We start from the raw sequence: 12,755 nt of genomic DNA, 5'->3' as shown, positions 1-12,755 counted from the left end.
TTAAACCGATAGTGGGAGAAGCATCAAAGGTGGGCTTGGGGAGGGGTGGTCAACATGCACGTTTTGCATCCGGGGAGTTTGACTATTGACTATAGTTTTAAAGCCGGTCAAAGCCGACGTGTGACGAATTATATATTGAAAAAGGTTACCACCTGGACTGACCCAAGGTGACCGCCCAATCAGAGGCCATTTCTATGAGGCTTCCCGTGTTGTCATGTGTTTAATTTTGACTATAGTCGTGATCAACAGTTGACCAAATAATTCACAAAGCGGCGGCCCGACCAACTTTTTCATTAGGGGAAAAAAAAAAAAACTTCTTTTGGATTAGGAATCAGAAAAGCACATGGTGAGCCTCGAGATGCACAAGGTAAATTAGAAGATTGGTTTGACCTTATAAGATAGTGGGAAAGGAGAAATTGATTCGTAATTCGGATTGGAGGGGCGACCTAAACCGCAAAGTTGGATATTCATATCGAATTATGCTTTTGCAGTTTGCACCATGTGTATCGTTTCTATTTATGTTAATCCAATGGTAGTATTATGAGTAATAGTGACCATTGGACTCTCTTCACAATTGTTTTTTCCCTTGTGCCGTGTGAAAATTACGAAAAAATTCTAGACTTATTATAACTATGCTAATCAATCTTAAACCTTTTTTTTTTTGTCGGTTGAGTCCTAACCTTTTGTATTAGTGTTAATTCAATCCTGTCGCCCAATTTTGATTTGAAATTGATGATATCGGTGCCGGTCGTCCTATGTGACTACGGCATTGACGTGAAATTTTTTATTTGTTACGTTTTTGTTTTTGTTTTTTTTGGTTAATGGCCGATAGAAGGTAGTCGGCCACTAGGCCTCGGCTAGCGGCCTCTTGTCGACCATTAACAAAAGAAAAAAAAAAGAGAAAATTCAAAAACATCAATTTTTTTAAATTCCATGTCATCGCTAGTAGTGTTGTGTGGGATAACTTGTGGACGGCCGATGACCATGTCATCAATTTTCAGCCAAAATTGGCTGGAAAGATTTAATTAGCACAAATGTAAAAAAGGCCTAGGACCGAATTAGAAAAAAAAAAATATTTGAGATTGAATTGATACAATTATAGTAGGTTTACGACTTTTTTTGATAATGTTTCTCTCGTGTGACAGGCCGATGAACTATGAAAGACCATGCTTTTCTTCGTCACATGGTGGGCGAACTTTCCTCCGACCATGCATGTAAGTAAGAATTCCAAACATGACATTGCTTACTTTAAATTTCAATTAAGTGCGAGTGAGGGCAATGCCTATAACTTGTAACTCGTTTATAGAAGGCATGGAATTTCCTCTAATGAGGGAAGGAGCCAGATGTAGCCCTATTTCGATTTATGGGCGAAAGAACACTTTCAAATGAACATAATATGGCATGTTTTTACTTTTCGTGGCCGGCAAGATAATATCCATTCGCTAAGAAATTGTTTGAACATACTTAGGTCCAGCTTCAGAACATAAAAAGCCCATAGAACGGGGATATAAAATCCACTTAGAAAGAGGGCTTTTTATATGATGGGCTTTGACAATCCAATCCACCACCTTATTTGTTTCTTTGTTGCAATGACCCACTCTTAAATCCGAAAAGAGACTCAACTGAACTCGGGCTCGATAAGTAGACTTACCTCCCACAAGAGCTTATCATAGCGCTACTTAGACAATTTATCAAGTAGATTGATTTATTTAGGTCGACCTTTCTTAGTCCGATTAGTTCTTTTTTCCCCTAAGACAACTCTTGAAAAGCTACGCAATGGCCATTGATTCTTAGAACTCCATACAAAAAAAAAAAAAAATGGCCTTGTTTTAGTTGTCATTGGATAGACGTGACAATTCAACTATACCGTAACACATACACATTTACCAGTACGATCATTGAATTGTGCAACCCCGTTGGGTAAGTCCAAAATAACGAGAAGAAAGAACAAAACAGAGAGAGAGAGGAGGAGAAGGGCCGGCACCTTGAACGACGACGGTCGGCGACCCTCGCTACAGCCTCGGCATAAGAGGTGGGCTCTCGCGCGGCCACTGAGGAAACCCTACTCGCCCTTTTTGTTGAATGTATAGGTGAAACATGGAAATAGCTTTGAAAGAGTACAAGAGTCTAATCCGGACAAAATCAAAGTTAGGAAAGGAAGCTTCAAATGGAACGTCGATCCAGGGTCTAGCCTCGACCGTTCAGTCTCGTTTCTCGCCACAAATTCATGTGAATGGAAGGGCATCCGCCACCCACTCCTTCATTGCCTGAATTATGAAGCTGCATCGAACGAACATTTCCCTGGATCAAGCTAAGCATATCCAAAATAAAAAGATCCCATACTTTAGTTGCACCCTCAATTTTGCTTCGAATTTTTTTATTTATCTTATAAAAAAAAATTCTCAACTTTTGCTCTAGTCTCACAAATTATCACTATCTTATTCAAAATTATCGACATCGAAACTAGTTAAAGGTTCATTATCAGAATCCACATTTTCATGCAAGGAACGATATCAACTTTCCGATGTCGGTAATACTATAAATCGATGGCGATTCTTGGATGCGCAGGTAAATTTCAAACTATATTGAAAGTTTTCATTGTTTTTTTTTCGAGACAAATAAAAAAATTCGAGGCGAAATTGTGATCGGACAAAAGCATTTTTATTTTTTGGGTTAATACCATGAAAAACCCTAAACTGGTACATCCGTGACAAATTTACCCCAAACTATTTTTTTTACCACGAAAAATCCCAAACTGGTACATTTGTGACAAATTTACCCCAAATTATTTTTTTGACCACCAAAAACCCTAAATTGGTATATTTGTGACAAATTTACCCTAAACTAATTCTTTTGACCACGAAATACCCCAAACTGGTACACATGTGACAAATTCACTCTCCGTTAAATTGATTTAATATCATGAAAAATCTCAAATTGATAAATCTATTCAAAACCCCATATTGGTATGCTTGTCAACTATCACGTGTCACCAAATCGGCAATTTAACGGTTAAATTTAATGAAAATTAACGGAGGGAAAATTTGTCACATGTGTACCAGTTTAGGGTAAATTTGTCACAAGTGTACCAGTTTGAGATTTTTTGTGGTCAAAAAAATAATTTGGGGTAAATTTGTCACAAGTGTACCAATTTGGGGTTTTCCATGGTATTAACCCTTATTTTTTTTATTCCTTCCCCCGAAACCGGACAAGAGTTGAGTTGGCGTTCGGCGTTGGGTTTCCAGTAGGCTCCACGTCGGATTCAACGTTCAGTGATATTCACACGTCAAGTTCCCCCCCACCCCGAGAAACCCGAAAGCGAGAGGGAAGAGCGAAGCGACCCACCGACCGCGATCGATCGAGCGAGATTGGGGAAACTTCCGAATTCGTCGCCGAGCTTGGGAAAGTTTCCGCGATTTCATCTTCACCGCCTTCCCTCTCCGAGATCCTCCTCATTCCCGCCAAATCGCCTCCCGAGACCGATCGCTCGATTCCTTCCTTCCTTCCTTCCCTCATCCGTTCCAGTTTCCTTCTTTGTTCTTCATTTCTGTCGCCGACACCGATGATTCTAGCGTGTTCGATTTTGTAAAACCGCTCTTCATCGTTCGCGGCCTGGTTTTCTCTGATTTTTTTTTCCCCATCGTACAAATAATCTTGGGACGATTCCCTCTCTCGTGCTTGGTCTGGACCTCGTTTCCCCGTGAGAAATGGACGAGTTCGGTGTCTTGACGGAGCGGTACGGCTTGAAGCCCCAAGGGAAGTCGGCTCCGATGGCCGAATTGAAGCGTCCGGACGGGATCGGCAGCGATCGAGGCCGGAGCTCCGGTCAGAATCGCGCTTCCGCCGATCAATCCTCCTCTTACGCCACCGCGTCTTCTTGGAATTCCAGCTCCGGTAGCAAGGCTTTTGTGGATGACTACAGCGAGTTCCTCCAATCGAATAGTGGTAGCAAGGGTCAAGGTTTCGGCAGTTTGGACGACTTCGGTGATCTGTTTGGTGGATCTCGTAAGCCCTCGAAACCGCCGGCTAGTAATAGCGGCGTCGATGATTACGACTCGCTTTTCAATTCGAGTGCGAGGTCTTCGTCTACCTACGATAATGACGATATATTCGGCGGAATGCCTGGCGTGAAGAGCTCGGCGTCTGTCGGTGGAGCTGGCGTCTTTGGTTCGTTTGCTTCTCCTCCAAGGCAGAGCTCCCCGGTTGACGATTTATTAGGTGGATATCAAAATGATGACCACGACGATATCTTTGGTGGTATTGGCACGAAGTCCCGGAAGACTGATAGCAATGGATCCGAGGCTGGGCATGGTGCTGCGGAATCTGATGATCTGATACCTGGGTTTGGTGGAAGTAGTCCTCCAGCTGACAAGTGTGTGCGCATATTGGAAATTTTAATCAGACCGTCTGCTCTTTCTATATACTGGATGACCTTTCTCTTGTTCTGTGGTGCTCCGATTTTACCATATTAGCAAATTCACCAAATAAACTAAATGCATCTTATTCTGCATGACATTGAAAAATCTCTAATAGGACCTCCTTTTATATCAGTAGACTTCATGTAACACGATAGCAAGTTAGTGAGACTGCGAGTGTGCAAGGGGCTCAGTAACATTTGTGGACAGTTGTTTTGGCATCTCTAAGGATGACACAGTAGTTCTTGTTCATGATACACTTTCAGGACTTTTAAGTTGTTTGAAGCTTCTTTTAAGACTTATTTTATAACTTGATTCTGATTGCTTTGTCTTAAGTTCAAGAATGCCTGCTTGTTGAGATTTTTTTCCTTTTTTTGGGGTGGGGTGGGGTGGGGCGGGGTGGGGTTTTGGGGGTTGTTTTGTAGGGGGGGGGGCGTTGTGTTTCAGAGCATTTAATCTTGGAAGCAGCTCGATCAGTCATCTCTGCTATTTCAAGATTTTTTAGTATTGTCTCCACAGCAGTTATAGATTGCCTTTGAAACGAAGGGTGTCTTTTATAGTGTCAGCTACAATCTCATTGCTTGACCATGGGATTTATTGCATCTTGTCGCATAGATAATAGACCAAATCTACTTCTTAGGATTTTTAGTCCTGTTCTATTGCCACTCGCTTCTCCTTCCTTAGTAACTTCTGAGAATTCATTAATTCTTCTATTGTAATTTCTAACTGCGGAAACTAAGTAGTTTTGCAATGCAATAACTATTTTCACTTTCGGCAGCCAGAGAAGGCAGTCCCAAAAGACCAATGTTTATTCAGCTGAGTCAAGCTCTAATTTGTCAGAAGACCCTTTTGTAGTATTAGAATCGACTTCTAAGCCAGTGCATGCTTCCTCGGAAATGTTTTCGGATCCATTAGAAGAAAGCAGTCAGTTTGGTAATTTCCAAAGGGCAAATGAAGTTGGAGATAAAGGCAAGTGATTTCTCTTTATTTGTGCAAAAGCTTTTCAATTGTTCTTTCTGACAGATCATTAGGATGAACTTATGATTCAAGCATTTAATGTGATGTAGTGAAGAGCCCTAGTGTGTCATCACTAGATGAACTTGAAAACTTTGCTATGGGCCAGGCGCAGGGAAATACTGACACACAGTCAGATTTCCTTTCTGTTGGAAAGAGATCTGGGGCTGAGAAAAAGGCTAGAGGCCCTGGTGTGTCTTCAATAGATGAGCTTGAGGACTATTTTATGGATAGGGTGCAAAGAAATGCTGATATCCAGTCAGATTTTCTGTCTGGTGGAAAGAGTTCTGGGCCTGAGAAAAAAGCTGGTGGATATTGTAAAAGGGGTCCATATGAAAATAAGCACAAGGTTGCGGACGATCTAGAATCCTTCTTTAGTGCGGGTTTGCGGTCAAGCAGTGTACCTAAATCTAGGCCAACGAGTTCGGTAAGGACCAGAAGTTCTTTATTATCCTCATTGCAGTAAAAAATTGTCGTTTTAGTCTCCAATACTTCTCATGTGCAGACGAAAAGCAAAGAAGTTCCCAAAACACCACCAAAGCCGACTTTTGAGGTCCGGTCCAGCATGAAGAAGGCCTCCTCAGCAACGAATTTCATGGATGACTTTTCTCTAATGTTTGGAGGTGTTTAACGCTACAGTTCGTTTCCTTCAAAGTAGTGGGGGATTTATTTGTGATGCTCCCTTTGCCGCCTATCTTTTAAAATATAAATTTTTTATGGTTCTTCCAACAGCTGCATCATTTGCTGGAGAATTTGAGGAAATTGAAGGGGAAAGTGAAGAAAGAAGAAGGGCAAGACTGGGTCGTCATGAGAGAACCCAGGAACGAGTGGTCAGTACATCTCTTTATCATTGTGGCAATTTCGTCTGGTTAAGCTTAGGATAGTGACTACCGAGAGATATCCTGCTTTTTTTGTACCCTCATATAAGGAAATCCCGGTTATAAGGTAAAGGTAGAAATGATAGAAAAGTACTGAGGAATGAAAGATGAGTACACAATATACGTTCCCTTTTGGTTTTAAAACTGTGTTGCTTCTGGATTATTGGTGTGCCTTGGGATTTCTGGACTTATGTTTAATTCGTGACGAGATTATTGAATTCCGTTGTACCTGAAAGAATGGTACTAAGGTTTTCTACTTTGTTCCTTTTTTTTTTTTTGATAAACTAGGCAAAAGCAGTTGCTGAGATGAACCAACGGGACTCTCAAACTCTGCAGGAGCAAGAAGAGAGGCATGTTAGTACTTGGACTTACACCAGAATTGATGCTTACTTTTCCCATTCGTTCTGTGTTAAATTGTTCTCTCCATTTTCTAGTCTTTCAATAGTCTTTTCCCTCTCCTCCCGGGAAACAAGTATCTCAGCACATCTTTTGACTTTGATTTAATCAGCTATTATGTACTTACGCAGAGAATTGCTGAGAATCTTGATATGGAGATAAAGCGCTGGGCTGCAGGGAAAGAGGGCAATATGCGTGCATTATTATCATCATTACAGCAAGTGGGTTTTCTTGTAGAAAGTTATTCTTTTACTTCTTCCTTTTGTTCCTCCTTTTTGCACTTGACTTGTCTTTGGGTGATGCAACTTTTATTTTGTTTGAAATATGTCATTTGAGCTAGCTTATCATGTTACTGAAATGCTAATCATGTTTGATAGCATGAATCTTCAAGTTGTGTTGGGAAATGAGAAGTAATTCTGCAATATCTCTTTAATGTCTATATGGCTTATTCAAGTTACGTTGAGTACTGAAGCATTGGTGCCTCTCTGTTGAAGTTCAGTCAGGACTTTGGATTACTGGTATGATTTTCTGAGAGTGCAACTTTGTTTTACGCTTCCATCTTTTAGCAAGGCTTGATAATTCAATTTTAAACATCTTGGAACTTGTTTGTTATTATGCTGCCCATCTGTGACTAATGCTGAAAACTCTCATTAGCCACAAGAGACTGGCAAGGGTTGAGATGAAGCCGGGGGGGAGCTGAAATTTCTTAAGACTATCTGTGAATTGATTTTTTAGTTTGATGTGTCAAAGAGATTACTCCTTTACTGATAAAACATTTAATTTAGGTAAGAGAATAGCTTTTTATGACAGCACTGTCTTGACAGCTGGAGTTTCGTCAGGCGTTCTCAAACAGATTTCATAATTCACAACTGCCTACTTATCGGGAAAGATGCATGAAACTTCCTGGAGTCTAATGCATGTTAGTGTATCCAAGACTTTTGGGACTTCAGAAAAAATTTCCGATTTTGTTCGCTTGAATAATTGGTTTAAAGGGTCTTGGTCTCTTTGAATCATGGAAGTTTTGTTGCGTAAACCCTTAGTCATTTTTGTGACGATGTGCATGTAATTCTTATCAATTGCAATGCAACCTCAGGAGGTATATTCATTTTGAGATACATACAAACTCTATATTCCTTTATGCTGCTTTGCATAGTCTCCATTTTATATTTTCATTTTATGGATTAACAGGAAGTGCTGGACAAAGACTTCATTTTTAGTGATTTACCAATGATACATGACTTGTTTAGTAACCAAAGCCTGAAACTATAAGCAGGAAAGTTAACTGATAGGCAGATTCGTGCCTGTAGTTCTGCAACTTCTTGAGATTAAACATGTGATCTGCACATGAATAAAAGGTGCTTAGTGGTATGTGTAGTATGCTCGTGTTCGAGTCTAGGTCGGTGTTGCAGATTTGGTCACTGCTGAATTCCTTCAGTACAAGGACTTTTACCGTTGAAATTTCTAGTCTTGGGATATTCATGAATTGGTGGAAATGAGACGGGGATGATTTTGTCTCTCACTCAGGTCATGCATCTGAAAGGAATTCACTCTGCAGCACATTTGGATTGAATGTGGAAGTATCAGTTATGAGATGAATATTGGTTTCTTTTGTTTGGAAAATTCCTGTAATTCAATTTAGAATGATTTTGGAGTCATTGTGTGGTCCTCTTTTGTATTTGAACCAGCTGTCTTGTGGCATATCTAATCTCTGTTCCCAATGGAGTGATGCAGGTGCTTTGGCCTGAATCTGGGTGGGAACCAGTTTCACTAACTGATTTGATAACTTCTACCTCAGTCAAGCAAGTATACAGAAAGGCTACATTACGAGTACATCCTGACAAGGTTCAACAGAAAGGGGCCAGTATTCAGCAGAAATACACGGCTGAAAAGGTTTTTGATATACTTAAGGTACTCCAATGTTCTAAGTACATTGTTGATGTTATTTCGGTTGAAGCCATCTTCATGACCCTCTTATGGCAATTGGTGTATGTACCCTGTACTTGCTGAATTTCAGGTGAGAAAATGCCTGGAAAAGGTTCCATGTGTCAATATCACGAATTGTATATCGTAATTCTTGCTTGAAAGCTCATATAATTTACTGAATTTAATAATTAATGCTAATATTCAACTACAGAAATTACTCTAGAGCTCAACTATGCTTACTTCCAGTGAAGAATGATTGCCCAGCGTGCCTCATGCAATTTGACTACGTGAATTGGATTTTTAAATGACGTTAATAGCTCAGTGCTATTTCTGTCTATACGCCTGCCTTTTGAGCCTCTCTTGGTCTACCATCTGTCTTCTTCAAACTGTTTGGCATCGCCGACAGTAAGGCCTAATTTCTGGTAGTCTGTAATTACAGCATTGTAGCAGGAAACCTATGCCGTGTAGAATTCCTTAATTTGATCTGTATCAGTTTTATTTTAACAAACTCTGTAAACCTTATTTTGCATGCGGCCAACCAGGTCCACCAAGAAGTCTACATGACAATAAAGGCTCATATACAGTAGCAAAGTGTTCAGTTCAAAGTTTAGCTGTGGTTAAACCTGTACTTTTTTTTTTTTGGTCAGAGAGTTAAACCTGTAGTTTGACTGCAAAATTTTTAGTCGCGAACTATCGTGGTTAGATTTTCTTTTTTGCCAAAAGTAGAAGCTCATTTTGAAATAAAAAGCGTACTCTTCATTTGATGAAAATTTGGACTTTCGGTTAGAGTCGATATACCAATGGATAGGCCTGTATCTTGAGGTTATTCTTTTCTTGGAAAAGAGTGCGGGTGTTGGGGGATGTTCTTCTACAATTACAAGTTCTTATGTTAGCTTGTTGACATGGCTACTCTACCTATTCAAAATCTGCAAATTATGTTTTTACAGGAAGCATGGAAAAAGTTTGAAGCCGAAGAACTCCGATAGGTTAGAGGTTGAAATTGTAAATTGCACGTCAGCAGTTTCTGGCTATCAAATTTCAGGCTGAGCTGCACCTGCCATATCTATACTGCTTGAAATGAAGGTGTTCATGCCGCAGTTCCCGGAAGGGAAGGTACAGTAGATGATGATGTATATTTGTTGTTTGTTGACATGGCTTTTTTACGAGGTTTTCTGATACTTGCCTCTCAAATACACTGACCTCACACCATTCTTGTGGATAATTAACCTTCTATATTCCTTCTCATTGATATATTTATATTGGTAGATCAGCCGTAGCTCTTTGGCTTATGGTATGTCACTGTCAGAACAAGTGCTTACAGATTAGTGTTTTGTCTTTTGTGTTTGGCATGTGTGACTTCGCTGATTCGGTGCCCACACCTTGTTTCTTGGCTTGACCTTCTTTTGGTTCATTTTATCACTGATTCATGGCCACCGAAGATGAGATCTTGCTTTGTGGTTTTTGTTTCGTTCCGATTTACGAATGAGAACACCTTTTGGAACAATAACCAGGCCTTGTATTTCACGAGACACATACTTGTATTGTACATCCAGATCAACAGAACGATGACGAAACAGTTTTTAATATCATCTTAATTGACGGAGGCTGGAATTTAGATGCTGAGGGGACGGTCATTCTATACTTTGAAGGACCTACCTCTGTTTTGGTGAGGGGCACTGAACCCTTGTCTGATAGTGGACCGCTCATGGCGGTTTATTTATCTAATTATTTTTTAGATAAGTGCATCAAAAGTTTTAAAAAGTACAATCATGTCTTAATACTTGTCAAATTGATGCAATTAAATCCTTTCGTGAATTTCGCCCAGGGAAGAGCCCTTGACTTACGAAGGGAGGAAGAAGGAAAATGAAAAAAAGAAATAGATAAAAAAAATTCGAAAAAATATGAAAACGTTATAAAAAATTGTCACGTTAGAGCCGGCTGACCAATTGTAAAAATTTAGGACTGAATTGAGAAAAAAAAATGTTATGGATTGAATTGGCATAATTACAGTAGATTAAAGATTTTTTCGATAATTTTTTCTGAAATTAACGGTTTCACTATTTAAATTTACTCTATAAGTCTTCCTGAATTGTGATAATTAGCCACGTTTGCCATTACACCACTAGTTTAAGTGCCATGCATGATTAATTGATTTGTCTATTCCTCATTGCTCACCCTCCAATTGTTTCTTTACTCTTTTACGGCTATTGCTTATCTTCATGTGTGAAAACGTAACTTTACTCGGGAGATGTAAGAGGCGTCAAGCTCTATGCTAGATAAATCTCGTGCGTACGTTTTTTGACATCTTGAACTTCGTTAACACTAACATTTATGACTGAAACTCAACGTAAGGGTTAAGTTTGTAATATATCAATGAGAACATCTTGCTGGGCGAACTCCGCTTGTGGATACAAAATCTTTAGTGATTTTTCTAATCAAGTCACTTAAACATTAATTTTTAGCCAATTGGTGTATTAAACTCTCACTCTTCTTTTCCATAAGTAATATACTTGACCCAGAGTCTGAGTTAGTATCCACGTGACTCGGCCTCCGAAAAGTTTGTGTGTGTTTCTTGATGGTGCATCCGCCCAACAAACATCACACAGTCTCTATTTACCATCCAAATCAATTACATAATAAAATTTCTCAAAACTGCATGATCGAGAAACAATCGAAAAGCCCTTGCCCATCTCCCTCTTGCAAATTTGCAATTTCAACCTTTTCTACTTTGTAACATGGTTTCTAACATTTTTTTTTTTTTGAGAATTTAATTTTTCATGCCCTCCTTGTTCAACAACCAATGGTTGAAAGATTTATCTGTTCTAATTCCTACATCACAGTTCAACTTGATTTTTCTTTTCGTTTTGGAATCTATATTATTGTGTTATGTAAAGCATCTAACGCTTTGAAGAGTTGTCAAGTGACAATAATTGACTGCAACTTTTGTTATTTCCTATTTATGGGACTTGACCAGATGAGTTCTAACCATTGCTCATCTTTTCCCCAGCCTTAACTTAACTCCTTTTCTGATCATGTACCGTTGACGACTGCAACAAGTACTGCACCGCATTTTTTCCTCGCTAGCTTTCCTTTATATGAGTTCAACACTCTAATGCTAGTTCCCGCCTCTTTAGAATAATTGTCATGAAATGCATAAGCCTCCTCATACCTATGTAAGGTGATGCAAGTACCACGTTCTCAGGTGTTATGACTCTTTTGTCACTAGCATCTTCTATTGAATTGCTCATCTCGTCTTCATCGTTGACGTTATTTTCATCGATGAAACTCCTTTCAATACGACTCCATCCATCTAAAAGAGATTAAAAAATAATTAAGCATCATATGTCCAATATGTATACATTGATAGATAGCAACTAAAATTTGATATCAACGAGTGCCTTTTACGTTCTTGCAACCAAAGAAGTAGAGACTGACGAACCTCTATTCACAGTTTTGTGTTAACTATTATATAATCCTAAAATAATCGAAAGACCAAAGAATACTAGATACTCACGTTCCTATTTATTTATTTTAGTAAGGTTCTTTGATTCGGGAACAATATTCACCTAATCTATTCTTTGGCCGGAAAACAATATTCACTATTTTAAAAGGTGCAATTGAATCTTTCATATATTATTTGTTGTTTGAATATATATATTGGTTGGAACTTTTTGTTTGAATATTATTGCTTTGATTTGTTTCTTTAAATAAAATTGGAAACTCCTGTTGGCGTTTTTAAAATGAAAAAACATTAAACTGGTTAAGTGAGCCTCCTAATTTCCAACTTTAAAACTTGTGGCTGAGGTTGGACCGACCGCTTTGTAAATTAACGGAGCGGTCATGTACTTATTTTCCTTATACTTCTCGGTCATGGAAGAAAAAAGAAAGAAACGTAAGCGAGTGCGTACTTCTTTTAAAAGAATATTCAATTTGGTAAAGGGTATTTTTGTCTTTTGCAATCGATAAAATGGAAACTAATTGCGAATGAGTTTTAAAGATAATCTATCCAATTCAAATAGAGATGTGAGAAGATACTGTCCGTTATAAAAAATATTATGTCCCCGATTATTAGAATTTACCTCTCGCAAACTCCACCGACTCGTCGCTTGCTCTCGACTCACTCGGCAAA

At 39.0% G+C, this 12,755-nt stretch overlaps 1 protein-coding gene across 2 annotated transcripts; it reads left to right on the top strand.

Moving 5' to 3' along the window:
• Positions 1–3,602: 3,602 nt before the first annotated feature.
• On the top strand, positions 3,603–9,944 carry LOC115751403 (auxilin-related protein 2). 2 transcript variants are annotated; one of them, XM_048275369.1, is made up of 10 exons: positions 3,603–4,372; positions 5,194–5,384; positions 5,483–5,856; positions 5,935–6,052; positions 6,162–6,259; positions 6,596–6,661; positions 6,835–6,924; positions 8,435–8,611; positions 8,718–8,763; positions 9,574–9,944. In XM_048275369.1, coding segments are annotated over exons 1-10 (1,827 nt in total). In that variant the 5' UTR covers positions 3,603–3,707; the 3' UTR covers positions 9,576–9,944. The 2 variants fall into 2 exon arrangements, with proteins under 2 accessions (XP_048131326.1, XP_030545168.1); XM_030689308.2 differs by lacking the exon at positions 8,718–8,763.
• Positions 9,945–12,755: the final 2,811 nt, after the last annotated feature.

The sequence above is a fragment of the Rhodamnia argentea genome, chromosome 2 (genome assembly GCF_020921035.1).
Source record: "Rhodamnia argentea isolate NSW1041297 chromosome 2, ASM2092103v1, whole genome shotgun sequence".
In the NCBI taxonomy this organism is placed as follows: Eukaryota; Viridiplantae; Streptophyta; class Magnoliopsida; order Myrtales; family Myrtaceae; genus Rhodamnia; species Rhodamnia argentea.
Note: the sequence above shows the minus strand (reverse complement) of the source record. Positions and strands in the feature narration are given on the sequence as shown.